Below are 27,004 nucleotides of genomic sequence, written 5' to 3'. Positions count from 1 at the left end.
GAATTTCTTACTTTTGTGCTCAGCTGAGCTGTCTGCCCATGAGCAAAGAGGCACTCTTTGCTCCTATGGTCAAGCCAGCCTATTAGTAGGCTGATGATTCCTCTTGCTATACACAGGATGTCGATGAAGCCCACTACGCTTATTCTTTCAAGTACTTAAAGAACAAGCCTGTTAAGGAACTGAGAGATGACCAGTTCCTCAAGATCTGCTTGGCTGAAGACGAAGGGCTGCTCACCATTGACATCAGCATAGACATGAAGGGGGTAGAAGGGTAAGCAAAGCTTTGAGCTGGGGACTGTTTGGGGGAAGGTTTGATGAGGGGGGCAGGCCTTCAGGAATGTGAATCACAGTTTCAGAGTCAAGCAAGCCATTGTCCCTGGCTCACTTGTGTTTGGGGACATTTGAGTATCCCCTCTCTTCTCCACCCTGACACTACAGTGTTCTCTCCTCAGCTATGGCAATGACCAGACCTATTTTGAAGAGATCAAACAGTTTTATTACCGAGATGAGTTCAGCCACCAGGTGCAGGAATGGAACCGACAGCGCACCATGGCTATTGAACGAGCTTTGCAGCAGTTCCTCTACGTGCAGATGGCCAAGGAACTCAAAAATAAGCTGCTGGCCGAAGCCAAAGAATACGTCATAAAGGTTAAGGCAGAAACTCATGGTCTTTAGGTCCATGGTTTCCCCAAACTAGAGTGGAGAGCACAGGAACCCCTTAATAGTGGTCTTCTCCGGGTGGATAGAGTGTAATCAGGGGGACTGCAAACAAGGCTACAGATCACTCCAGGACCTCCCCATTTGAGGACCCTTTCGGCTCCCACCCCCAATCCAAATGTTTTTGGCTTATATTGTTGTCCTCTATATACTCCTGTTTCCAAAAGCAAGGTATGCCTTCATACCAAAAGTTTGCCAAGGGCTCAGAGCATGTGCACATGTCGTTAAAACCTTTGCACACAAGTGCCCACATCTGTTTCCTTATTAGCACACTTGGTTAGCCTCTTGGCCATAGATCCGTGTGTCTTCTCCTCAGGCATGTAGTCGAAAACTCTACAACTGGTTGAGGGTGGCACCATACCGGCCAGATCAACAGGTAGAGGAAGACGATGACTTTATGGATGAGAACCAAGGGAAGGGCATCCGAGTCCTAGGCATTGCTTTCTCCTCTGCCAGGTAACTGCCCATTCGTGCTTGCCTGGCCTCACCCCTTCCCTCTCTTAATCTCATTCTTCTCTTATTTATATTCTCTTATTTCTGATTTATTGCACTGTTCTGGTCTGGTTGACAGAGATCATCCTGTATTCTGTGCCCTGGTCAATGGCGAAGGAGAAGTGACAGACTTCCTTCGGCTGCCACATTTTACCAAACGGCGAACTGCGTGGAGAGAAGAGGAAAGGGAAAAGAAGGTAAGTGGCTGGGATGGGGTAACCAAGTGTACATCTTAAGTGCATTTCACAGTTGCACTGGGGATACATGTTTGTGGTCTATACAACATCCTATACAAGACCCTGATAATCTCTACCTGGTTGCTGAACTCTGGAGTCCTAAGATAAGTCTCACTTTCATAAGCAGTAGATGGCACTCAAGTTCTGGGGCAGAATTTACTTCTGGCTAGAGGCCAAGTCCTAGACCTTGTGTGCATCTGGGAGCTGCCATTCTGGCCTCTGTTCTTACTAGCATCTGGGTCATACTGTTCCAGGAGCTGAAAGCCAGTGAGGCATTAAGCCAACCTTTTCCCAGCTTTAGCCTTTCAGTGTGTTTTTTTTTTTTCCCCAAGGAAAAAGGAATTTGAATTCATCTCAGGTATATGTTTCTGATTTTATTTAACATAAAGATAACTCCGTTTTGCTGAAGAGGGTTGCATCCTAAAGTAATTTTTAACAATCCTTTTTTTTTTTTTTAAGAAAAAAAAAAACGTTGAAATGAGATTAGAATAGCCCTAACAGCCAAACAGTGGTTTATGTTAGCAAAACCTAAATATGTTTATTCCTGGCTGGATCAGTCAGAGGAGCATGCCACTCTTGATCTTAGGATTATGAGTTCAACCCCATGTAGGGTGTAGAGACTACTTCAAAGAAAGGAAGAAAGAAAAGGAAGACCCAGGTGTGTTTGCTCACAACTGAGTACAAGCCAGAAGCGTAGTAATTTTAGGAAATGTTAATGGATATATAACCAGAGGTCTTAGTCTCCTGTTTGTGTTCCAGTTAGACAGTGTGTATGTATCATATACACTTGTAGCTTACTTTTCTCTGGTCTTATAAGGTCTTGGGATTACTTAGGGAGAGCAAACTTTTAGAAATCTCCATATCTTCAGAGCCATTCAATTCCAATTTTATTTTAATCCAGGCTCAAGACATTGAAACCCTAAAGAAATTTCTCCTGAACAAAAAGCCTCATGTGGTGACAGTCGCAGGAGAAAACAGGTAGGAACACCAGGGGATCAGACTAGACCTAGCTTAAATTCATTCATTCCTTCTTACTGAATCTGGTATGTGCCTCTAAAAAAGTGAGCATGTGCCTCTGTAGACCCTTGGTAAATTTCCTATCCCCGGGGAGTATTTTGTCTTCAAAGCCTTTTCCTCCCCCACCTTACCCGCATCCCAGCCATAAGTCTGCCTATCCCTGAGAAACAATTCAGAAAGAGCCCCGACCAACACCCCTCATCCCTCCAGGGACGCCCAGATGTTGATTGAAGATGTGAAGCGCATTGTGCATGAGCTGGACCAGGGCCAACAGCTGTCCTCTGTTGGGGTGGAGCTGGTTGATAATGAGTTGGCCATTCTCTATATGAACAGCAAGAAATCGGAGGTAATGCTGGAGCCCCAGTCTTAGGACCTGCACAAGTGAGAGTTGTCAATCCCAGGGAAATTCATTAGGGAAATGAAGGTGACCAAGGGCACAGGACTGCACTTACTCAACCCATCCCAGGATGCTTCATTTTGCCAGTCATGGCTCAGATTAGGAGCCCTGCAGATTAAATTGGCCCCAGAAAAACAGGGCCCCAGAGGAAATGAGAAAGTCACTTAAAGTCAGAACGCTTTGGACTTCCTTTTGCTGTTGGCACCTGAGGGAACTTAATGGTCCTGCTGGTCCTCATTTGACTCTAGGCAGAGTTCCGGGATTATCCTCCAGTGCTGAGACAGGCCGTCTCCCTGGCCCGGCGCATCCAGGACCCTCTGATTGAATTTGCCCAGGTGTGCAGCTCTGATGAAGATATTCTGTGTCTCAAGTTTCATCCCTTGCAGGTGAGTAGGGTTTGACAGATAAGCCTAGGCAGGCAGAAAGGCACAGTCATCTTATCCCTGCCTGCTGTGTGTCCACAGGAGCATGTGGTAAAAGAGGAGCTGCTCAACGCCTTGTACTGTGAATTTATCAACCGAGTCAATGAAGTTGGGGTCGATGTCAACCGTGCCATCGCTCACCCGTACAGCCAGGCCTTAATCCAGTATGTCTGTGGCCTGGGACCTCGAAAAGGGACCCATCTCCTAAAGGTAGGGTTGGGTTGAATCAGAAAATAAGGAAAGTTCCCATTTCATTGAGTCTTTACACTATGCCAGTATGATTTGGCAAAAGGCCAAAGTTAGGTAAAGAGACTTGTCCATAGTCATTCAACTAGTGAGAGTCCAAGTCAGACTTTAGACTCAGGTGGCCACAGCTGTGCTCTTCACTACTATACCAAATGGCTCATGGGAAAGATAGCTGTAAACCAGAATTTAAAACAGATGGAAGAGGGAACCCCAGGTGGCTCAGCGGTTTAGCCCCGCCTTCAGCCCAGGATGTGATCCTGGAGACCTGGGATTGAATCCCACATCCAGCTCCCTGCATGGAGCCTGCTTTCCCTCTGCCTGTGTCTCTGCCTCTCTCTCTCTCACTCTCTCTGTCTCTCATGAATAGATAAATTAAGAAAAAAAAAAAAAAAAACAGATGGAAGAAAGTAAGAAGGGCACCTGGGTGGCTCAGTCAAGTGTCTGCCTTTGGCTCAGATCTTGATCCCAGGGTTTTGGGATCAAGCCCCAAGTCGGGCTCCTTGCTCAGTGGGGAGTCTGTTTCTCCCTTTCTGCCTTCCATTCCCCTGCTTATGCTCTCTCTCCCTCTTTCTCTCTTTTTCTCAAAATATCTTTAAAAAAAAAAATGGAAGTGGGAAAAATACTAGACACAAACCTCAGGACAGTGATTTATTCAAGTGGTAAAGATTTCAAAATAAAATCTTAAAAAAAAAAAAAAATTAAGGGCAGCCCCAGTGGCGCAGCGGTTTAGTGCCGCCTGCAGCTCAGGGCATGATCTGGAGACCCTGGATCGAGCCCCACGTCAGGCTCTCTGCATGGAGCCTGCTTCTCCCTCTGCCTGTGTCTCTGCCTCTCTCTCTCTCTCTCTCTCTCTCTCTCTGCATCTCTATAATAACTAAAATCTTAAAAAAAAAAATTTTTTTTCAGTCAGGAGTTGAAAGGGAATGCAAGGAGCTTTAGAAGCATGGGTAATACTCTTTTGCTTAAGATGAGTAGTGGGGTTGTTGGATATATGTTTTATCGTTAACTTTTTTTTTAAGTTTTTGTTTGTTTTAAGTAATCACTACGCCCAATACGGGGCTGAAACTCACAACCCCAAAATCAGGAGTCACATGCTCAGAGCACCTGGGTGGCTCAGTGGTTGAGCATCTGCCTTTGGCTTGGGTAGTGATCCCAGGGTCCTGGGATCGAGTCCCACATCAGGCTCCCTATAGGGAGCCTGCTTCTCCCTCTGCCTCTCTCTGCCTCTCTCTCTGTCTTTCATGAATAAATAAACAAGCCTGGCTCTGTGGCGCAATGGATGAATAAATAAATAAAATCCTTGAAGAAAGAAAAAAGAGTCATATGCTCTTCTGACTGAGCCAGTCCAGTGCCCCATTATATCATTTTTAAGCCATACATTAGTTACCTTTGGCAAGTGTAATATAGTTCATTAAAATAATCTTTAAAATAGTAGGGTATAGTGTTAGATATTGAGGCATGGGGAGAGACTTCCCATCATAGAGGGTTTCCCAGAAACATGAAAGCAGGCAGGGAGGGGGGAGGCCTGCCTACTGCTCTGGTTCACCCCACACCTCTCCCCTAGATCCTGAAGCAGAACAACACCAGGCTCGAGAGCCGGACCCAGCTGGTCACCATGTGCCACATGGGTCCCAAAGTCTTCATGAATTGTGCTGGCTTCCTCAAGATTGACACAGCCTCCTTGGGGGACAGGTGATGCCCTCTGCCTGGGTGGGCCAGGAGGAGGTCCCTTGGGCTTTGCTTTGGGGATTCAGAGAATTAGGGCTGTCAAAGGGCCCAAGGTATTTGAATTGAGAAATATTTTAAAGCAAAGGTGAGGAACCTCTATTGAAAGTCAAGAGCCTCTGACCTATGGAAAAGATCGGTTCAATTATGTGAAACTTTTTTTGCGTGAGAAAATCATAAAAAGAACCAACTTAACTTCATAAATTAAGGCCAGGATACATACAAGACTTCGTTCAGTAAACACAAACATGTTCTCTTATTACCATCTACCATGGCTAGGTAAGGGTGGGACTGGCAGGGGCAATGGAAAAGGAGTGTGGGGGTATGAGGAAGTAAGGAAGGGGGAGAGAGATTCGGTATGTTTTGAGATGATGTTATTGAGAGAAAGTTCTATTCACTTGGACTTTGGACTTCACCATTGACCTCTTCCTCTCCAGAAGTTATCAACTCAGTCTTTGGAGGATCTTTTCCACGGGCACATAGCTCCTCATTCAGTAATGGAAATCAGTGGGGAAATAGGCTTCAAGTTCTAAAACTTCATTTTCCACCCAGCTTTGCTGTAACACTCCACGAATAACATAGGTCCATGTGAGTGCACGGGCAAGACCAGCCTGGGAAGGCTTTATGGGGGAAAATAGCTGCCAGCAAATTGTCAGAAGTCTCTTTCCCCCTTCTTGTTTTATCTTACTGTAACACTTATTTAAGTTCATTATAAAATTCATTGTATAGCAGTATTATGCAGAAAGTGGAAGTCCCCCATAATCCCACCCCCCAGAGATAACTACCATAACGATTTGGTGTATACTACAACGTTCCTAAATTTTATTTTTGCTATGCATTTACTAACTACCCATTTACTACGAAAATGGGATCATACGGTTCATAGTGTTTTGCAGTGCATTTTTCACGTATCAGTATATTGTGGCCATCTTTCCATGTCAGCACACATAGATCTACCTCATTATTTTTAATGGCTGTATAGTATTCCATTGTATGGAGGTACCCTAATTTATTTAACCAATTCCCCATTGGTGGACATTTGGGTTGTTACTAGAAGCTTCTTGTTTTATATCCTTGCCCCTTTTCTGCCTTGCCTTCAGCACTGACTCATACATTGAGGTTCTTGATGGTTCCCGAGTCCACCCTGAGACCTATGAGTGGGCCAGGAAGATGGCAGTGGATGCTCTGGAATATGATGAATCAGCTGAGGATGCCAACCCTGCAGGAGCTCTTGAAGAAATCTTGGAAAACCCAGAGCGACTCAAGGACCTGGACCTTGATGCCTTTGCAGAAGAACTGGAGAGGCAGGTGAGAGTGACAATGGAGAGGCCTGACACAGAAATCATGGCCTAGTTGGGAGGAAACTCAGGCATCAAATCTCCAGAAAACTTCTACTGTTAACATGTGAGACTTGATCCTCTCTTGTCCCTCCCCAGGCTATACTGGGTTTTTCTTTTCTTTTTTTTTTTTTTTTTTTTTTTTTTTATACTGGGTTTTTCAAGGAAGTGTTCACTCTGCCTCTTAAGGAGCCAAGGGAGTCTCAGACTGATACAGTCACTACAAGGGGGTGCGGGGTAGGGATTGCTGTCAGTCAAATTTCCTTTTAGACCTTGTCTCCTCCTTTCCTATTTTTTAAGATTTTATTTATTTATTCATGAGAGACAGAGAGGCAAAGACACAGGTAGGGGGAGAAACAGGCTCCTCACAGGGAGTCTGATGCGGGACTTGATCCCAGGACCCTGGGATCACACCCTGAGCCAAAGGCAGGTGCTCAACCCCTGAGCCATCCAGGCGCACCTCCTCTCCTCCTTTCCAGTAGCACAGCTTTGCATGTGTCTATTTCACACATCGGGATTCTGTGAAGCATTTTTATTCTAGAACGTTGCATGGTTAAGAGAAAACTTGAAAACTTCCTATCTTAAATGTTGAAAGGGAAGAAGAGAGAAGCCCTGATGGGGGCCATTGAAAGCCCTTGTTGGGATGCCTGGGTAGCTCAGTGCATGAATGTCTGCCTTTGGCTCAGGATGTGATCCTGGATTGCCAGGATGGAGTCTCACATCAGCCTCAAGAAAGCCCTTGTGGCTTCAGTCAGGAATGGTTGCAAGGCTTTTCCTGATGAATATCTTTCCCAGGGCTATGGTGATAAACACATCACCCTGTACGACATCCGAGCGGAGCTGAGCTGTCGGTATAAGGATCTCCGGACAGCCTACCGCTCTCCCAACACAGAGGAAATCTTCAATATGTTAACCAAAGAAACGCCAGAGACCTTCTACATTGGTAAATTCTGGGTCTGGTTTTTAGTTGGAGGAGGATATGTAAGGGTGGGGGGGTGCATTAACATTCAAACCAAGCCATGATTCCAACAAAATGAGGCAGGTTTGTAGGTAGAAAGGACTGGGGACATTTAAGAAGATTATAAAGTCCTGGACTAGAAGTCAAAACTAAGTCCAAGGTCAAATTGTGTCTTTAACCTGCTGCCGCAGGATCTTTAGGGAGTCACTCATAGGCTTCATGTTTCCTTGTCATCAGATCAGAAGATTTCCCTTCTCAAGGAAGGAGGTGAGGGAAACCACCTCCTTCTATAGTGGAGATGCTATAAGACAGATGTTTTTTTGTTTTTGTTTTTGTTTTTTTAATGATAGTCACAGAGAGAGAGAGAGAGAGAGAGGCAGAGACACAGGCAAAGGGAGAAGCAGGCTCCATGCAGGGAGCCCGACATGGGATTCGATCCTGGGTCTCTAGGATCGCGCCCTGGGCCAAAGGCAGGCGCCAAACCGCTGTGCCACCCAGGGATCCCAAGACAGATGTTTTGTCAGGAAAATATCAGTGGAAGGAGTCACTCCTCCAGTTCTCTTAGCCTGTTCCCTTTTCTCTTCTTTCCTTCCCTGTCCTCCCTTTCCCACAGGAAAGCTCATTATCTGCAACGTCACTGGCATTGCCCACAGGCGTCCCCAGGGTGAGAGCTATGACCAGGCAATCCGCAACGATGAGACAGGGCTATGGCAGTGCCCCTTCTGTCAGCAAGACAATTTCCCGGAGCTAAGTGAGGTAGGTGCTGCAGTGTTATTATGGTTACTGGATTTCTTCAGTCAAATGTTCTCTGCACTCTGGAAAGGAGTCGAGAATCGAGCTGTTACATGCTTTTTGTTTTGCTTTGTTTTGTTTTCTATTACATGCTTTTACCGAACAAATACGCAGAGAGGGAAGAGGGCTGGAACACATACAGGTCTAATGTGAAGTCCCTTTGTATGCTGGTCAGAAATCGGTGTGTTTCCTTCTATTCTGGCTCAGCCTTTAACCCTGTTTCCCATTCTCTTGGAATCTAACCAGATTAGAGACGTGAAGTCGTATATTATTACAGGCTAGGAATCTCCCTGTTCATTCTAGTTAGAAAGTATCTGTAGGTTCTCTTTAATTTTTCCATCTTCCACACACATTTTAATTTGTCCCAAGTTCTTCTAGACACTATCTGCCTTTCTAATGGTCAGAAGTCATTACAGCCACTCTGAAAGCTTTTTCTGAGTCTTCAAATGTTAACAGGCAGTCTGTGAAGGTGATAATTTCTGAACTGTACCTAATAAAAGAAGCTGATGGGATTTGTCCGGGTTACAAGAAAGTCAAGGGGGACCTGGTTCATTGAAACAGGTTGTTCTGAGGAGACTGATGTGTTTATTTCTAATGTCCACTATGTCTGAACAAAATGTGCAAGAGGGCCTCAGTTGCAACTAGAGGGATGTACAGATTAGATTAACATAAAGGATTGATCTGATGGCCAGTGGTGCCAAACATCAGTTATGAATTAAGGAACATTAGGGATGTTCAAAATCTATGTTGGTGGGTGGCTAAGTCATTGTGTTTTCAGACATGTTGCCAGGTGTTATGATAAGATAAATTACAGTGTCCCAGCAGCTCCTTTTTGAATGTGTGATCTCCAGAATCCTAATGACCAAGCTCCTATTCTGATGCACTTTTTAGGTCTGGAACCACTTTGACAGCGGTTCATGCCCAGGCCAGGCCATTGGTGTCAAAACACGGCTAGACAATGGTGTCACCGGCTTCATCCCCACCAAGTTCCTCAGTGACAAAGTGGTAAAGCGGCCGGAGGAGCGAGTGAAGGTAGATGAATGACCAGGCTAAGGCATCTAGTGCAACTTACAGTTGTCCAAATTGTGCTTTCCGGAACTTTGGGCTATGCCCCCCCAGAAGTGAAAGCTCTTCCCAGTGCCTGCTGGTAGAGGGAGAGTGTCAGGAGGATTTATAACTAGTTGAAAGAAGCCAGGGTGAGAAGCATGTGAATGAGTAGCAGCTTTTGTTCACTGTCTTTGTGAAAGTTCATTGGGTTGCCAAGCCCTTCAGGAGAGGGCTCTCTCTTCCTGTGTGGGAAGCTGTGCTTTAGACTGCAGGCAGGAAGCAGGACCCAGCCTTACATGCTGTGAAACAAAGGCTAAGGTCTCTTTCTGTTCTATATTCTTCTGCCAACTGCCATTTATTCACCCAGTAGATACCAGCACTTGACATTACATATGCTGTCTCTAGTCTCACAACATGGTAGGGAAAGAAATATTACCTTCCTTTTTCAGGCAAATTTGACCGCCTTTTCGGGGATCACCCAGTTAGTTGATGACATGGCTGGTACCAGATCTGCCAAATTCTCTCGTTCTAAGTGTCATGAACCCCTAAGAACTGTAGAGTTAGGAAGATTGGAGAAAGACCCTTCTAAAAAAGAAGCTAGAGGGATTTTTTTTTTTTTTTTTTTTTTTTTTTAAGATTTCATCCATTCATGAGAAACAGAGAGAAAGAGAGGCAGAGACACAGGCAGATGGAGAAGCAGGCTCCATGCAGGGAGCCCGACATGGGACTCGATCTGGGGTCTCCAGGATCAGGCCCTGGGCCAAAGGCAGGCACTAAACCGCTGAGCCACCTAGGCTGCCCTAGGGGGATTTTTTAAAGGAGAGCCATGCAATGCAATGGGCTTGTGCCACTGTTTAGATAGAAAGGCTCAAGTCAGAGGGAAAGAACAGAAAGCACTTATTTGCCTCCTCTCCAAAAAGGGCAGCCAGACTTTGATTGCACCCCAGGAACAGTAATTAGGTAACTTTATGGGAGAAGGGAATAGTGACAGTGGCAGAGTAGATCCCAGGAAGCTCCTGTTTGGTTTTCCTGCCTAGAGTAAGAGGCATCTGTGCCGACCATGGCCCGTAGTCTGCAGACCAGACTCCACACTGAACTCCTAATCTGCTACTTGCTAGCTGGCTAGCTTTGGGCAAATCACTCTCCATCTTTTGGCCTAGACTTTGGTTTTCTCACATGTAAAATGGGGCATCGGGCTAGATCATCTTTGTCCCTTCCAGCTCAAATGTTCTGTGGATCTAGGTGGGAATGACCGTTCACTGCCGCATCATGAAGATTGACATTGAGAAGTTTAGTGCCGATCTCACCTGCCGAACCTCAGACCTCATGGACAGGAACAATGAGTGGAAACTGCCCAAGGACACCTACTATGACTTTGATGCCGAAGCAGCGGACCACAAGCAGGAGGAGGACATGAAACGGAAGCAGCAGCGGACCAGTGAGTGTGGCCTCCACCACACTTCTGCAGCCCGGGTCTTGGCAGCCCGCTCTCTGCACTATGCACTTGCTGATGGCTGTACCTCGGGGCGGGGGGAGTGAGTGCTCAGCTTTGAGGTGCTCAGGCCCAGAAACATCGTGGCTGGAGTCAGTGGCCAGGCTGGAAGCCAGGGTCTTTGTGGGTCACGTGTTCTTTGGTAATGCACTATGACTCTTAGAGCTTCATTCTCTCAGCACCTTAGGAAGCCAGGTTCACACATCCTTCACCTCAGAGAACCCAGGTCTGGAGAAGGTGAAAGAGTCTCAGAATTTGATAGCGGGTCAGAAGTGAAGCCACAAGTTGTCCTGCCGTTGTGGGGTCTCAGTCCCCTCACCCAGTGTGTACTCCTTTCCTGCCCTCCTCAGCATACATCAAGCGAGTGATCGCACACCCGTCCTTCCATAATATAAACTTCAAGCAAGCAGAAAAGATGATGGAGACCATGGACCAGGGTGACGTGATCATCCGCCCAAGCAGTAAGGGTGAAAATCACCTGACTGTGACCTGGAAGGTCAGCGATGGCATCTACCAACATGTGGATGTACGGGAAGAGGGCAAAGAAAATGCCTTCAGCCTGGGGGCCACACTGTGGATCAACAGCGAGGTGAGAGCTGGCTCCTGCCCGCTCCCCATCACCTCTCCTTCTCTTGGAAACAAGCCATTTCTGGCTACTCTGAGCTGATATAGTGGCTTATGTGCATTATATGTAGTTTAGCTGCACAGAGCAGTGGAACAGGAGGTTGATTGTGAAATGAGTCATTTGATAACACTTTTGTATGTTTTGCTCCTTTCTCTGTGTTCTCCAGATTTTAAAATAGACTACCTTGAGAGCATCAGCAGAGAAATAGAAGAAAATATACATGTAGAAGCACGTGGTTGTGTACACATACGCACACACGTTTCTCATTTTTGTTTTCAGTAGAGAAAAAATTGGGGAAGCTCTCTTGTTCCCAAGTGGCAGGGTAGAATCAAAGTTATGGTTTAAAGAATTTTGTGCCTTGTAAGCTCATAAATCTGGGCATGACTCAAACAGATAATAACTTGAGGGGTCTTTGCAGTGAAGTGAGGCTACAGCAGGGCTGGGAAGTCCATGTCCTCCTCTAGATCCTCTTTTGAGTGGATTGGATGAAGGGCCAGGAGTTTCAGCTCGGAATGTGACACACGGGGCCTTACCATCTCCCCACAGGAATTTGAAGACTTGGATGAGATTGTTGCTCGCTACGTCCAGCCCATGGCATCCTTTGCCCGGGACCTTCTGAACCACAAATATTATCAGGACTGCAGTGGTGGTGACCGTAAGGTGAGCCCAGGGCTCTTCCAGGCATGACCTTTCCCAATGACTTCAGGATATGATTTCCCTTCAGTGTAGGGGATGTTCATCTGGTGAAGGAAGTGTACCTCATGTATGTACCAGACATTGTGTACCAAGCATGCTGCTATCCCAACCTCTCCCCCTCGTTCTACCCCCAGAAATTAGAGGAGCTGCTCATCAAAACTAAGAAGGAGAAGCCCACCTTCATCCCTTATTTCATCTGTGCCTGCAAGGAACTGCCCGGCAAGTTCCTACTGGGATACCAGCCCCGGGGTAAACCCAGGTGAGCACTGGTGCTGAGAAGGTGCTGCCACTGGGGTCCGCAGATAGTCTAGCAGGGGAGTTAGAGACATCTGGAGCAGTATTCTCTCTCTGGTTCTGCTTAACTGTCTTTTGCCTTTTATCTGTTTAGACCAGCAGTGGAGGTTGGAGCTGGGGAGAGAGGGTGATGATTTAGAGGCAGAAGGGAAAGATTTGGTAAAAAAGATACTTTCCTCAGCCCTGTGAGAAAAAGTTTTTCCTTTGCGTCTTCTGTCTCCCAAGGAGTAATGGAAATCACCTGCCCCTGTCCACCTGACTAGCAAAGGTGGGGACCAGGACACAACTCTTTTTACTCTCCACTTCACCCTTGCCAGGGCGAGTCAGCACATGATGGCTCACTGTCACTGTTGTGTGCCAGATAACTTGTGCCTGTTCCGAAGGGGTGGGTGAGAAGAGCTTTTCTTCTTCCTACCATCGAATCCCCCTCTGCTCCCTTTTGTGTGTGACTGACAGGCTGGCCTTCCTAGATATTCCTTTGTCTGGGTCCCTTTAGAGCTCACTCTGAATTAGACAAAGTCCCATTTTTTCTAGATTTGCTTTCTTGTCTGTTACTCAGGCTGATCATTCTTCCAGCCTTCTCTATGCCCCCATCCTTCCTTCAGCCCCTTGGCCAAGGCCAGTGCATTTCTGCTCTTGTCTCTATACTACTTGCACATGATAAATAGTATAGATTATTAGTAGGGACTCAGTGGCTAGGTGACAGGAAGCTCTAGACTCCAAACTCTACACCATCTTGGGCATATGTAGAGTATTGTTTCTGAGAAACCATTTCTGACTCACCATCACGCTTCCAGAGGATGACAGCCAGGGCTCTTGGCTGGACACTGTCCCATGAGGAATAGTTGAACAAACAAGTGACTTTTTTTTTTTTTTTAATTTTTATTTATTTATGATAGTCACACAGAGAGAGAGGCAGAGACATAGGCAGAAGGAGAAGCAGGCTCCATGCGGGCTCCATGCAGGCTCCATGCACCAGGAGCCCGACGTGGGACTCGATCCCGGGTCTCCAGGATCGCGCCCTGGGCCAAAGGCAGGCGCTAAACCGCTGCGCCACCCAGGGATCCCACAAGTGACCTTTAAACAAGGGAATAGAGGCAACATGATAACTTTCCGTGGGAAGGTGTGCAGACTCCTTGTGTTGCAGAATTGACGATACTTCAGTGTCATTAGGTTTAGGAAGCAGGGTTCAACTTTATAAATGAGAACTTTATATTTGTCATCGTCTGTGGGTAAATGACAGTTATCCTTAAGTCAGCAGAACCCTATTGAGGCATTGTGCTAAGTGCTTCCCATGCACCATCTTCAGGTATTTCTTACACTCAATTCTAAAGGTTTAAGTGTCATTTCTCTCATTTTTCAAATGAAACGGAGACCCAGGTTTATTAACTTCATATAAAGTCATCTAAGTGGCAAGTGACAGAGCCACAACTGGAACTAGAACTGGTCTGAACCCAGAACCCATCCTCTTATGTACTCCCTACACTACAGTGTTGAGTAAGGTCAGACTAACCACCTTAACAGGGGTGCTTCCAGACTCCCGGTCTTGGGAATTGTTTTTGGTACCCTGGCCCCTCCAACCCTGACACTGCGACCTCACTCTTACCCTCACCTGCAGTGTGCTGCCATCATTCTGCAGCCCAGGATGGTGGCCCAGCCCCCAGCAGGCCTTCCTCTGGCAGCCTGTACACCAAGCTCCTGGCCTTACCTGTGCTCACCTCAGAGTGCGGCCTCCTTTGACAGGGTCAGGGATCTTTCATCTCTCCTTTCCCCCAGCACCCAGTGTGGCTCCTTCACAGGGTGATCTGTTCTGGCCGCTTCTCAGGGCTGGCCCCAAGTGGTATCTGACACATGTCTCCTTCCAAAATCCCAGGATAGAATATGTAACAGTGACTCCAGAAGGATTCCGGTACCGGGGCCAAATCTTCCCTACTGTGAATGGACTTTTCAGATGGTTTAAGGATCACTACCAGGATCCTGTACCAGGTGAGTTCTGCTCTGAGCTCTGGGGTGTGCTTAGGACACATAGGCCCTGAATCAAGGTGATCACTTGCCATCTGTGGAAGGGATGAGGCATGGTCTCTCACCACAGCTGTCTCACTTCTGCTCCAGCCTCTTGGCATCAAGGAAGTCCTCCATCTACTCTGCCGATGCAGCTTCCCTTCTCTCCACCCACCTCGGGACCTCCTCCAGCCCCCTACATTGTGAAACCAGAAATAAGTTTCTGGAGGGACAGAACTAACTTTGACCATTTCCTATAGGCATCACTCCTAGTAGCAGCAGCAGGACACGGACACCTGCTTCTATCAATGCCACACCAGCCAACATCAACCTTGCAGGTAAGGAACCCATGTCTGTGACTGGGAGCTGGAGGGATGGTGCTAAAAGGACTTTGACCTCTAACATGCCCATCCTCCACCTCTCTGTGCTTACAGATCTGACACGGGCTGTGAATGCCCTGCCCCAGAACATGACCTCGCAGATGTTCAGTGCCATTGCAGCTGTGACAGGTCAAGGACAGAACCCTAATGCCACCCCAGCCCAGTGGGCCTCCAGCCAGTATGGCTATGGCGGCAGTGGAGGAGGCAGCAGCGCTTACCACGTACGTGGCTTGGGGGCAAGGCTCTCTGCGGACGGTAAAGAAGACTGAAACAGAACCATCATCCTTTACTGACCCATGACCATAGACTGGCCTCTGGCAGTGTCCACCACAGTGCCCATATGTACAGATGGGGCTCACAGCCTTAGGAACTGTGTCTGACCCATAGCCCTTTTTTTCAGGCCCACTTGAGGGTAAAGGGAGTAAGAGAAGGTCTGATTTTTCCATAGTCCTTTGCGATCTTTGGGACCTTCAAGCAATCAGGGCTGGTGGGCTCCATTGTTGTGCCAGGTCCCATCCTGCTGGCCTCTCTCTACTGCTTAGGACTGCACATGCTCAAGAGACCCACCCCCATTTAACTGTTCACCTTTCTCCAGGTGTTCCCAACGCCAGCCCAGCAGCCAGTGGCCACACCACTAATGACCCCCAGCTACTCCTACACAACCCCCAGCCAGCCCATCACCACACCACAGTACCACCAACTACAGGCCAGCACCACCCCACAGTCTGCCCAGGCCCAGCCCCAGCCCTCCTCCAGCTCTCGGCAACGGCAGCAGCAGCCAAAGTAAGTATATAGTTGGTGACAGAGAAGGTTATTAGGGGCAGGTGTTGTCAAGAGGCCAACAGGCTCAGCATAGGCAGGACCCTGGACCTTGTGAGGGCCATGACCCCAGTGATAGCCCAGGATGACTGCTTTCTAGAAGACAGAAAAGGGCAATGTGGCAGCTTACCACGACTGCTACTGCTACCCAAAACTGGAAGTCCATTTCTGTAAGGATGTATGATCAGCAGTGTTTGGTGAGATACCAGATACTCTGGTGAGCTGCAGAGTATCCTGATCTCAGGCCCCTTCTTCCTCTCCCAGGTCCAACAGCCACGCGGCCATCGACTGGGGGAAGATGGCAGAGCAGTGGCTACAGGAGAAGGAAGCAGAGCGGCGGAAACAGAAGCAGCGGCTGACACCTCGGCCCTCTCCCAGCCCCATGATCGAAAGCACCCCCATGTCCATTGCTGGCGATGCCACCCCACTCCTGGATGAGATGGATCGGTAGGGGGCCTGCTCCTAGGACTCTAGTTACCTCTGAGGCTGGGAGAGGCCCAGCCGCCCACTGCCTCACTCCCTGCCCCTCCTTTTCTGTCCATAAAGTGACGTGAATTGACGTTCTCTTTGGTGGTCAGCCTGGATGGGTGACAAGCTGGATGGCCTTGGGAATTTGAGCTCAGTGTACGCTAGGTGACAATTCTTCCACTCCAGGCCCTCACCGACCACCTATCCTGGGACCAGGCTGGGAGGGGAGTGTGGCAGGGAGGAAGAAGAGGAAGACGAGAATGAGAGTGGAACAGTTTTGTATTCTACTCCCTACAAGCCATTTTTGAGCTTCTGCCCTCATCTGACTCTGGGCTGTGACCCCGGGGCACCAAGCTCAGCACATGAGTCTCCCCCAACTCTTGTGGGGAGAGGAATGCTATTTATTCAGTTTGGGGCAGGAGGGAGAAGAGGGAAAGTATTTCTGACCCTGATGCCGACAGCTCTGGTGGCTAGCAAAGCAAAATTGCAGGGGACAAAGGGGAGCAGTGCTAACCTGCCCAGCCCCCACCTGGCCGCCTTCACCCACCTGCTGCTGCCTCCGCTTCCTGCCTGTCATTTGAATAAACAGTGTTTCTACAGAGCACTTGGCAAAGCCTCTCTCTCCAACACTCCAGCTTTTGAAGGGTGGCTTTCAAAGCAGTGTGTGTGGAGCTCTCAGGGCTCCCTCTGACTCCTTCCAGGCCATCAAAGAGGCAGTGACTCAGAACAGCAAGCAGCTTCTGAATCTGACTACCTGGGGCCACATCCCTGCTCTGCCTCCGAGCCCTGTGCCTGTTGTCTCTGAGCCAGCCATCTTCTCTGTAAAGTGGAGTGATAATCTGCCTCATCAGGGCAGCCGGTAGGATTGAGAGAGGACATGTGAGCGCTCCGCCCAGGGCCTGGGACCTCATGAGGCCCCAGTACCCATTAGCTGTTGTTACTGCATTCACAGGTGGCTGTCCCATCCACTGTGCCTACTAGCCACTTCTGGCGCAGTGAAGAAGGGCTGCAAGTAAATTTTGGTTTCTCAGTTTGAGCCCCTGCACCTCTTTCCCCACTCATTGCCAGCCAAGGCTTGATCTGTGATAGCTCTACATGAGGATGTCTGCCCCAGGATGGGCCCCAGGCTTGCCCTGGAAAAGAAAGTGCCAGGCTGCTACAGGGGAGGCTGGCCTCCCTCTTATCAGCTTGGGACCAGCCAGCCCCCTTGGCCCTAGCCCCTGCTCCTGGCCCCACTGCCTGTGTGTATTCCAAACTCCTGGTCTCCCCTGTTTCTTCAGAAGGGCCTGGTCTCAAAGCTTTGTGAGTTTGTGCTAAATGAGGCTTTCCTCCTCCCTCTCCTCTGCTTTGGGGCTCAGCAGAGAAATCACTGCTGCCCAAACTCCGTGAGCTTCCCATCTTGACTTCATTACATCATTCAAGATCTCTTTGGCTGTTGGCAAGAGTTGGGAGGGAAGAGCCGGTCTTCTGTCAGGGACACAGCAGCCAGGAAGACCATGTTCCCTTTGGTGCCACCAGCATCTTCCTAAGGGCCACTTAGAAGAGGGAAAGGCCAGGCACAGTGGCACAGAGTGGGTTAAAAGGTTCAATTTATTAGGGGTATCACTGCAGACAGCACTGCCTATCCCCGAGTGGATTTCACAGACCAGTCTCCCAAAAGATGGGGAGCCTCCTTCCCACCCCATCCAGATGTGCTCTGCCCTGAGCCTAGAATGTTACAGAGAAACAGGCTGTGCCCCGCCTCTGCCCTCCCTTCTGTTCCCATGGACTCCGTCCTGAGGAACAAATTACTCTTCCAAAACCCCAGTAGCCCCTGGCCCCTTGACTCCTGCTGTGCCCAGAACCCACCCCCTCCCCTGGGAAGGGACAGGTTGGAGGGAGAGAGAACAGCAGCAGGGGGTCAGCTACAGGCTTGATCGCATTTATTCTTCACCCTGGATGCCCTGGCCTCAACTGAGATTGGGATTTGATGCTGGGGGAGATTTCCTCTTGACCTTCTTGACTGGTGAGGCCCTTGCCCCAGGTTTCTTAGTCTGGATGGTGTTCTTCTCTCTCTTCCTGGGGGACGAAGACTCCAAGATATCCTCGCTAGAGGGCTCCTCCCGCCTGGGGTCATTGTAACTGTCCTCACTCTCCAGGTCTCCCCGGCTATCTGGGCTGGACTCTGACATCCTGGTCAACTCTCTCGGGCTTACTGACCGGCTCAGGTCTGGAGGTGAAGATTCCGATTTAACTGGGCTTTTCTTCTTAATCAACTTGCCCTTCTTGACTTTTTTCTTCGGCTTTGGCTTCTCATCTGTATCCTCTTCCTTGTCTTTCTCTTTCTCTTTTTTCTTCTTTACCTTCTTGATCACCTTGTGGCCCTGGGACTTCCCTGTGGGGCTCTCAGAGCGCCAGATAGTGATGGGAGCTGCTGAATCCGGGGTACTTGTGATTGTGCCCATAACTGGGTCAGCGGGTGTGGTGGTGGTGGTGGCCGGCCCCACCTGGGTCGGAATGGGGGGCTTGCTTTCTTCTTCCTCCTCCTCCTCCTCCTCTTCATTCAGATTATCTGCCCCACAGTCATGGTGGATGGGATGGTGGATCACGGCCACAGAGACAGGCCTATAGCTTTTGCACCTGGGAGGGAGGGGGGGACAGGGAAAGAGAAGATTGACAGAGAGTGGGGGGCCAGTGCCCCTTAGTGCCGCCCTTGTCAGCCTGCCAGCACTCACCAGCCATACCAGAACCGTTCCACACACTCCTCCTCTGGGATGAGCTCAAAGCAAGGGGACTGGATGATGTTGAAACATGTTGAGCCCTCATCTCGGGAGCAGGCTGGGCCCACATCTCGGGAGCTGCTGCTATTTGTCTTCTCTGAGCAGTCCTTCAGCCTGCCACACAGAGGACTCAGCCTGGCTCCCAGGCCTCCATGACTCCCCCACACACACCAGGGTCCCAGAGTCAGAAGGACAGCTGGCTTCTACCATGCTCAGTCCAGGCTGCCAAGAGAAACCTCCTCCCCATGGCTTTGGGGCAGAGCCAGGTCTATGAAGCAGAAACTGGGCTGGCAGTGCCAGGTCAAAGCTGAAGGGGGAACCGTGGGGAAATTGTGGGCCTTGCTCTGCCCAGGAGTGTCTCTCAGGCTGTGCGTCCCCCAAGGAGGAGGGCCCTTACCTAGAATCACAGTCGCAGTGGCTGACAGAGTGCAGGTGCAGGTTGTGGTGACCATAGTCAGAGGTGAAGGGGTGGATAATGTGCCCAGTGCACTGCTTGTGTTTCCAGCAGCACCTGTCCGGGTCCTTGAATTCACCTGAGAGGGCAGGAGTCTGGGTCATGCAGGGATGGCAACAGCAGTACACCTCTGGGTCTCCCCTCCCATAGCTCAATCTATCTTCACCAGACCCCTCTGCCACCCCCACCCCTACCTTCCCTGGCACCTTTCTGCTTCTGAGTGGTAACCACCCAGTAGGAACTCAGCACTCCCCTTGCCCCTCAGGCCCCCTGCACAAATCCTCCAACCAGACTCTCAGGAAAATGTATCAGCAAGTTTCCCTTGCTCCCCTCTGATGCCTGCCTATCATGCTGGGGAACTCCGCAGGCTGCCTGGGTAGGGGAAGGCCCTCAGGCCAAGCAGACCATGGAGCCACATGGCAGAGAGGAGCACCACTTCAGAGTTCCTAGCCTGCCCTGCACCACCAGGAAGCCCCCATCCCTAGCCCTCAGCCTCAGGATCACTCCAGCCCCCAGACTTGCTGTGGCCTGGAGGCTCAAGCCTGGGGGAGAGATTTGGTCTGTCTCCTCAGCTTCTCCTGACTCTAGTGCTTGCTTTCCCTCTTCGCCAAGCCCCTCCCCTCCCTTCTGACACCTTCTTCACTTTCTCACCTCTCTCCTGTTCTCCATGCTCACTCTTCTCTACTCCGTACTCATGGCCTCCTTCCCCATCCCATCTCCTTAGAGCCACAGACTTGAACAACCCGACCCCAGCCTGAGCCCTTCCATCCCTTGTATGCAGCAAGTTCCCTTTCCCAGGACACAGTTGAGAAGCTGCTGGGGGTAAGGATTTGGGATTTGGGGGAAGCCCTGGAGCGAGCCTTCACCTCGTTTGTTCAGGTGAACATAAGCCCTGGACACACTGGACACTCAGCCTCTACCCCCTCCATCTCTAGTCTACCAATGGCTCTCCCTCGGGCCACCGCATGAAGTGACTTCCATGTGCCTAAGGTCTCACATACTAGGACAGAGAGAGCAAGGCACCTTCTTGCAGTTCCTCCCCCCTCCCCTGGACTCCAGTTCTACCCACCCCTGGAGGAAGTAGTGGGTTGGCACTGATAAACTCCAGGACAGCCTGGTAGGGGGTGCAGCAGCTGGCTTACTCCCTCAGGCCAGGAGGACTGAGCCTTTATCCAGCCTCTACAAGGGTGGACCTGGGACAAGACGTCACACCGGCCCCCAGCCAGGAGTTACCAGGTTAGGCGTGTGTTAGTCCAAGTGGCCTTAAAAGTACTTGAGAGATGGCACAGCAGCTTGGTAAGAGCTTTGCCCCACATTTCTCCTTCCTTCCTTTTCCCCCACCAGGCTGTGAGGGTCCCAGGTGCCCCATATGCCCCTGTCCCATTTGGTGGCCTCCATTTTTGCTTCTCCTATGCTCCTTTTCCATTCTGGGGGGAATAAGGCATGTGAGGCTGGACCTTGGACCACCGCCACCACCACCTTCTTCAGCACTGAACTAGGGACAGGGGGCAGTATAGTGTCAAGTGCCCTGAACTTGTAGTCAGACAGGCCTGAGTACAAGTCCCAGCTCTGTCACTAGCTGGATGTCCCAGGGCAAATTACTTCTCTGCACCTTCATTTCCTTATCCACAAAATGGGGATGGTGGTAATACCTATTTTGCAGAATTGTTGAAAGGACTCAGTTCACATATGCCAAAGAAATTTGTGCACCATAAAGTGCTACAAAACACAGGGGTGACTTATGGCCTCCAGAGAAAGGGCCTTCCCCGCCTGGCAGGGGTATGGGATGGGGTGGGGCTGGAGCAGCTGGGGTCCCCCCTTTGGGGACCAAACACTTCACTCCCTCCTGCCTGCCACCAGGTATTAGTTTTCCCAAATGAGAGGTGGTGGGGAACCCTGGGGCCAGAGATTCCCTGGACCCACCTTCAGAGGAGAAGGTAGATGCATCCGTGCTAGACGCCACGCCAGCCAGCAGATGTCCTCTCTCCCAGCTGGGTAACCTGTTTACATCTGAGAGAGTAGAGTGGCAGTGGCAGCAGCCCCTCCCCATGCCATTCACTCATCACAGACTTCCTGAGAAGCCCCACCTGTACCCTGGAGATGCAGATTAAAAAAACGATCCAACACGCCCCCTTCTCAAGGAGCTGAGGGATGGGGTGAGGAGGGGGACTCCAGAGGATGAGCAGTTCAGGCAAAGAAGTGGGGGGAGGAAGGCCTGTGGGAGTTAGAACAAGGGCATCTACCAAGGAGTGCAACAGTGCTAGGGGATGAGGAGAGGTGATGAGGAAGGCTTCTTGGAAGAAGCGTAACAGGAGCAGAATGTGAAGTAATGAATAGGAGTAAGCCAGAGCCTAGGCAAGGAGGGACAATTGCAGGAATTCCTGGGGCATGTGGAAGCTGGTCAGAGGGTGTTCCTGAGCTGGATAGGGCAACAGTTCCATCAGCAGCCACAGGGCAGAGTCTGCCGCTTGCCCTTACTTCCCACAGCTAGCTTTGTCCTTTGGGGCATCAGAGCTGAGTCCTGCTCCTTTTTTTTTTTTTTTTAATTTTTATTTATTTATGATAGTCACACAGAGAGAGAGAGAGGGGCAGAGACATAGGCAGAGGGAGAAGCAGGCTCCATGCACTGGGAGCTCGACATGGGATTCGATCCCGGGTCTCCAAGATCGCGCCCTGGGCCAAAGGCAGGCGCCAAACCGCTGCGCCACCCAGGGATCCCGTGAGTCCTGCTCCTTAAGCTGACTGCTTGGGGGATCCCTGGGTGGCGCAGCGGTTTAGTGCCTGCCTTTGGCCCAGGGTGCGATCCTGGAGACCCGGGATCGAGTCCCACGTCGGGCTCCCGGTGCATGGAGCCTGCTTCTCCCTCTGCCTATGTCTCTGCCTCTCTCTCTCTCTGTGACTATCATAAATAAATAAAAATTAAAAAAAAAAAAAAAAAAGCTGACTGCTTGGGGGACTTCAGTGGCACTTGGTCATCTTTCTACAGGTCCCTGGTCAGCTCTTTCTATTTTCCACAACACAGTAAGTACCCAAAATTTATGGAATGAATGAATGAATGAATGAATGAATGAATGAATGAATAACTTCCAGCACCTTCCTGGAAACTCCTACCCTGCTGCTGTTCCTTTCAGATCATTGTACCAGCATTGCCTGAGGCTGCTCCCCCGCTCATCGACTCTCCCCCAGCCTGGAGAAGTATCCCTCCACCTTTCTCCTGCCCAAAGCCCCTGAATCCTAGGTCCCAGTCAGAATTTTTACCTTCTCCTTCTTTACTGTTTTTTTTTTTTTTCCCTACAAGCAATGACTATCTTTAAACAAAATACTCTATGAACCCTGCTTCTCCCTCTACCACTGCATATCCCACCTCGCTTCCTTTTCAATCCAGGTTTATTCACTTGTTCATTTAACAGACATAATTGATTAGCTTCACCAGGCACCAGTGGAGGAGGCCAAGTCCCTACCTTCAGTTAGCTCAGAGTCTCCACCTCTCTTCTCTGCCAGCCACATACATCATGGCAGCTACTGGGCCTTTCTATCAAAAAAGCCCAGGCAAAGGCCACCAACAATTTCCTTTTTATTTATGTATTTATTTATTTAAGCTTTTATTTTTTTAAAGTAATCTCTATGCCTGATGTGAGACTCAAACTCATAACCCCAAGATCAAGAGCCCCCTGCTCTACTGACTGCAGCAGCCAGGCACCCACCCCCTCAACAATTTCCTAATAACTAAACCCAGTGGCCTTCTTTCTTCTCTTGACACTGTTGACCAATTGATCTCTTTTCTTCTGCAAACTGTTCTTCTGACACCCATGACTGACCTCTCTCAACTCCTCTGTCTTCCTTCTCTGAGTGGCTATTTAGTTCTTTCCTGACTTCTTTGCAGTTTCCTTTTCCTCTGCTGTACCCCTTAAATTGGTAATTACCAGGGTTCTGTTTGACCTCCTTCTCAAAGACTCTACAGACTTCTCTTGGATAATGTCATCCACTTACATGGTTTCAACATCCATCAAAAAAATGACATAAATCAGGGCCTCCAGTTCAGACTGCTTTCCTGAGCACAGAATCAATATTCTCTAGGACATTTGCAAAACATCTTAGACCAGCACATCATACACAAATCTATCTTCTCCCTGCCCTCCAGGAGCCATCTCCTTTTATCTCTTTCATTTCAGAAAGGAACGGACACCTTGGCTAGAAATCTAGGGATGGTTCTTTCCTTCACTTCTACACCCAGTTGATGACGAAGTCTTACCATGCCTACCTGCCCCCCACATCTGCCTCTAACTTGGTTCAGAACTTCATTATTCCTAAGACAACTCAAGAACCTCCAGCCTAATCTCCCTGCCTTCTGTTTTACTACCCGCATGCAGACAATGCAGCTAAATTGAGTTTTCCAACCAATCCACCACGTTCCTCCTGTTTAATAGCCTTCCACTACCTTCAGGATGAGGTGCAAACTCCCTATCATGACATAACTGACCCCCCAGGACCCAGCCCTGGTTCCTTCCTCAGTTGTTAAGTTTTTCTCACTCATCTTTCCTCCTACCCCTCTCTTCTCCATTCTTTCTCTCCTGCCTCTCACTCCCCAGAAATACCTGTTTATCTTGGAAAGAACAACACTCTCTCTCCAAGCAGAATTGGTCACACATGTCTTGTGTCCTTTTACCCTGCCATGGTACTTTATGCACTTACTCTAGGGCAACTTGAGAACAGGCCCATATTTTTTTTTTTTTTTTTTTTTTTTTTTATGATAGTCACAGAGAGAGAGAGAGAGGCAGAGACACAGGCAGAGGGAGAAGCAGGCTCCATGCACCGGGAGCCTGATGTGGGATTTGATCCCGGGTCTCCAGGATCGTGCCCTGGGCCAAAGGCAGGCGCCAAACCGCTGCGCCACCCAGGGATCCCAAAAGACATTTTCTTTTTTTTTTTTAATTTATTTATTTATGATAGTAACAGAGGGAGAGAGAGAGAGGCAGAGACACAGGCAGAGGGAGAAGCAGGCTCCATGCACCGAGAGCCCGACGTGGGATTCAATCCTGGGTCTCCAGGATCGCGCCCTGGGCCAAAGGCAGGCGCCAAACCGCTGCGCCACCCAGGGATCCCCAGGCCCATATTTTATCTGCCTCTGTATCTGCAAGTTCTGGGACATGAAAAGTGTCCCATAAATGTCGGTTGATTGAATAAATACATGAGTAGAATAGAAAAAACCCTATTGGAACCAACCATAAAGAAGCCACAGCACTGGAGATTCTGTCCAGGGTTCAACACTGAGGACTTTTCTAGAAAAGGAGAAGTGGCCCAGGATAAGCATCTTTCCAAAGTTAGGCACTGTGCTGGGCTTTTATTTATTTATTTTATTTTTTTAAGATTTATTTATGAGAGAGAGAGAGAGAGAGAGAGGCAGAGACACAGGAGGAGGGAGAAGCAGGCTCCATGTCGGGAGCCCGATGTGAGACTCGATCCCGAGACTCGATCCCAGGACTCGATCCCAGGACTCCAGGACCGACGTCCCGGGCCAAAGGCAGGCACCAAACCGCTGAGCCACCCAGGGATCCCCCTGTGCTGGGCTTTTAAAATATGCCTTGGATCTGAAATCCTCACCACAATCCCTTCTATCGGTGGGGGACTCAGAGAGTCAGGATAAGAAAGTTGTCCAAAGACACAAGTTAATAAATGGATCAAAACTCTGCCAAGGGGTGGGACTTGGCAACTTCAGGTAGGAGGAAGACAACCTGCTCTCTAATTTCACAGATAGGAGAGCTCCTACTTAGGAGCAGCAGCAATTGTGGCCAGACACAGGGCAGACTTCATAATGAAATGAGTAGAGGGACGGCTTGAAAGGAAGAGGGAGGCTTATGGTGGTATTCTTGGTGGGGCATTCAACCAGGTGCAGGGGCCTAACTCAAAACTCACAGGTGATGCTCATTTGTACAGAATCCTCCCAGTCCTGCGGGCTGAGGCGCTCCCCCCGCCCTTGTGGCACAGGTGGTGGGGTTCCAGGTTGGGCACCAAAGCAGCTGAATGGGGGAGGAAGGGAGAGGGGGAAGGGAGAAAGGAAGGGAAGCAGGGAGAAAGAGGGAGCTAGACAGCGCAGTGTGCACTGTCTTCTGGGAAATACCGCCCTGGCCCCGCCAAATCTGACAGTAATTGTGATGTCACGCGTGGAACCTCCAGACTCCTTCCTCCTCTGAGATTCAATGGAACCGCCCGGCCCAACCTGGCGACTGGGTGGGCGCTGGACCAGGCGCTCTGGCCAGGCCCCGCACTTCTTAGGCAGCGGCCAGGGCTCCGACTGCAACAAGGCAACGCCTCCCACTCCTACTAGCTCGGGGCCGGCCGCTCTGGCTCCAGCAGGACCGCCCGGCCGACCCCGCAGGCACTCTCCAGGGCTCAGGACCCCAGTCCTCAATCATTGGCCCACGGCTCGGCGTGAGCCCGCCCCTAGGCCCTAACTCCGCCCCGGCCCAGCCCTGACCCCGCCTCCTTCGCCAGGCTCTACCCAGTTCTAAACCCTCCTTGAGTGCCACGCCCCTAGACCGAAACCCACCCCCAAACTCCTGCCCCGCCCCCTGCTCACCAGTGCTGCTCTCAGCCCAGAGGGTGGCATTGTCCTCAGTCTTTTCCTTAGTCCACCTTTCGATCGTCAGTGTCGTCCTGACCCACATCGCTCCCAGCCCAGTTCTCTCTCTACAAGACTTCCTCGCGGAAGTCCAATCCTGAACCTCAGCTTGGCCGAGCCAGCCGTAAACCTCAATGTCAGCCTCGCCCCGATCCAGCCCTTAACTCCGCCCCATGCTTCCCAATCTCTCCCTCCACCCTCCCCTTGCTCTGCGTTGTTTTAGCCCAAACCTAAGCTTCAGCCGCGCTCTTCATCCGGGGCCTCCCACCTCCTTCCCGCCCCTCTTCGTCCCACCTGGAACCTTAGTACCGCCTCTTTCTCTCGGGCCTAAACCTTAGCTCGGCCGCTCAGGCCCAGCCCCCTCAGTCCCATCCCTAGCTCCTCTCCAGGCCCCGCTCTTAGTCCTACCCCCGGACCTTAGCCCCGCCCCCACCCCGTTCTTAGCCCCGCCCCAGCCATTCTCTCCACCTCAAGCTTCCGCAGCAATCCAGCCCCTCCCAAGCCCTCGGAACCCAGCGGCTGCCGGGGAGCCCCGCCCGCCCGCAGCCCCCACCCCCACCCCCGCCCCCACCCCCCTCACCCTCCCCCCGGCGTCTCCGACCGAAGCGGCTCGGGAGCCTGGCTGGGGCCGGCTCGCTGGCGTGCGCGCGCGCTTTTCCTCGTGCCCCCAGGCCTCTCCGCAGGAGCCCAAGGCCCAGTTCTCAAGATGAGGACTCGAAGTCGGCTCCCAGCCCCTCGGGGCACCCATCCCCAGGGCCCCTTCTCAGCGTTCCCTCCCAACCCCCACAGGCGCCGTCCCAGAGACGATACTGCCCAGTAAAGATGTCAGCATAGGACCAAGGTCTTGCTTACTCTTCCCCAAGACAGTTATTAAAATGATTAAGGAAAAAAAATAAATTAATTAATAATAAATAAATAAATAAATATGATTAAGGTTTCTGAGCTCTTCCTATGTATGTCAGTGCTTCATCTTATTTCATTCTCACAACATCATGTGTCTCCATAGGTTTG

The 27,004-nt window shown here is 50.1% G+C and overlaps 2 protein-coding genes across 9 annotated transcripts in view; one reads left to right on the top strand and one right to left on the bottom strand.

Moving 5' to 3' along the window:
• SUPT6H (SPT6 homolog, histone chaperone and transcription elongation factor) overlaps positions 1-16,762 on the top strand; it is a 36,784-nt gene extending 20,022 nt beyond the window's left edge. For both annotated transcript variants that reach the window (XM_077852006.1, XM_077852005.1), the window contains exons 16-37: positions 117-271; positions 453-648; positions 1,034-1,173; positions 1,289-1,406; positions 2,347-2,423; positions 2,673-2,808; positions 3,108-3,245; positions 3,324-3,491; positions 5,092-5,219; positions 6,353-6,560; positions 7,385-7,532; positions 8,161-8,303; positions 9,231-9,371; positions 10,629-10,824; positions 11,229-11,467; positions 12,050-12,163; positions 12,334-12,458; positions 14,367-14,479; positions 14,755-14,832; positions 14,929-15,095; positions 15,470-15,657; positions 15,958-16,762. In XM_077852006.1, coding sequence (XP_077708132.1) covers positions 117-271; positions 453-648; positions 1,034-1,173; positions 1,289-1,406; positions 2,347-2,423; positions 2,673-2,808; positions 3,108-3,245; positions 3,324-3,491; positions 5,092-5,219; positions 6,353-6,560; positions 7,385-7,532; positions 8,161-8,303; positions 9,231-9,371; positions 10,629-10,824; positions 11,229-11,467; positions 12,050-12,163; positions 12,334-12,458; positions 14,367-14,479; positions 14,755-14,832; positions 14,929-15,095; positions 15,470-15,657; positions 15,958-16,144 — 3,303 coding nt within the window. In that variant the 3' untranslated portion in view covers positions 16,145-16,762. The remainder of the gene's footprint in view (positions 1-116; positions 272-452; positions 649-1,033; positions 1,174-1,288; positions 1,407-2,346; positions 2,424-2,672; positions 2,809-3,107; positions 3,246-3,323; positions 3,492-5,091; positions 5,220-6,352; positions 6,561-7,384; positions 7,533-8,160; positions 8,304-9,230; positions 9,372-10,628; positions 10,825-11,228; positions 11,468-12,049; positions 12,164-12,333; positions 12,459-14,366; positions 14,480-14,754; positions 14,833-14,928; positions 15,096-15,469; positions 15,658-15,957) is intronic.
• A 971-nt stretch (positions 16,763-17,733) lies between these two features.
• On the bottom strand, positions 17,734-26,381 carry PROCA1 (protein interacting with cyclin A1). Of its 7 annotated transcripts, none has more exons than XM_077852008.1 (5): positions 25,952-26,379; positions 21,298-21,384; positions 19,318-19,453; positions 18,876-19,034; positions 17,734-18,780 (listed from the first exon to the last, which is right to left on the bottom strand). In XM_077852008.1, exons 1-5 carry the CDS (start codon positions 26,037-26,039, stop codon positions 18,111-18,113), a joined length of 1,140 nt encoding a protein of 379 aa, XP_077708134.1. In that variant the 5' UTR covers positions 26,040-26,379; the 3' UTR covers positions 17,734-18,110. The 7 variants fall into 7 exon arrangements, with proteins under 7 accessions (XP_077708134.1, XP_077708136.1, XP_077708137.1 ...); XM_077852010.1 differs by having other exon boundaries at positions 21,298-21,468; positions 25,952-26,378; XM_077852011.1 differs by lacking the exon at positions 25,952-26,379 and adding an exon at positions 25,288-25,476.
• Between the last annotated feature and the right edge of the window lie 623 nt (positions 26,382-27,004).

The sequence above is a fragment of the Canis aureus genome, chromosome 16 (assembly GCF_053574225.1).
Source record: "Canis aureus isolate CA01 chromosome 16, VMU_Caureus_v.1.0, whole genome shotgun sequence".
NCBI lineage: Eukaryota > Metazoa > Chordata > Mammalia > Carnivora > Canidae > Canis > Canis aureus.
The sequence above is the reverse complement of the archived record's forward strand: the minus strand, read 5'-3'. Positions and strand labels throughout refer to the sequence as shown.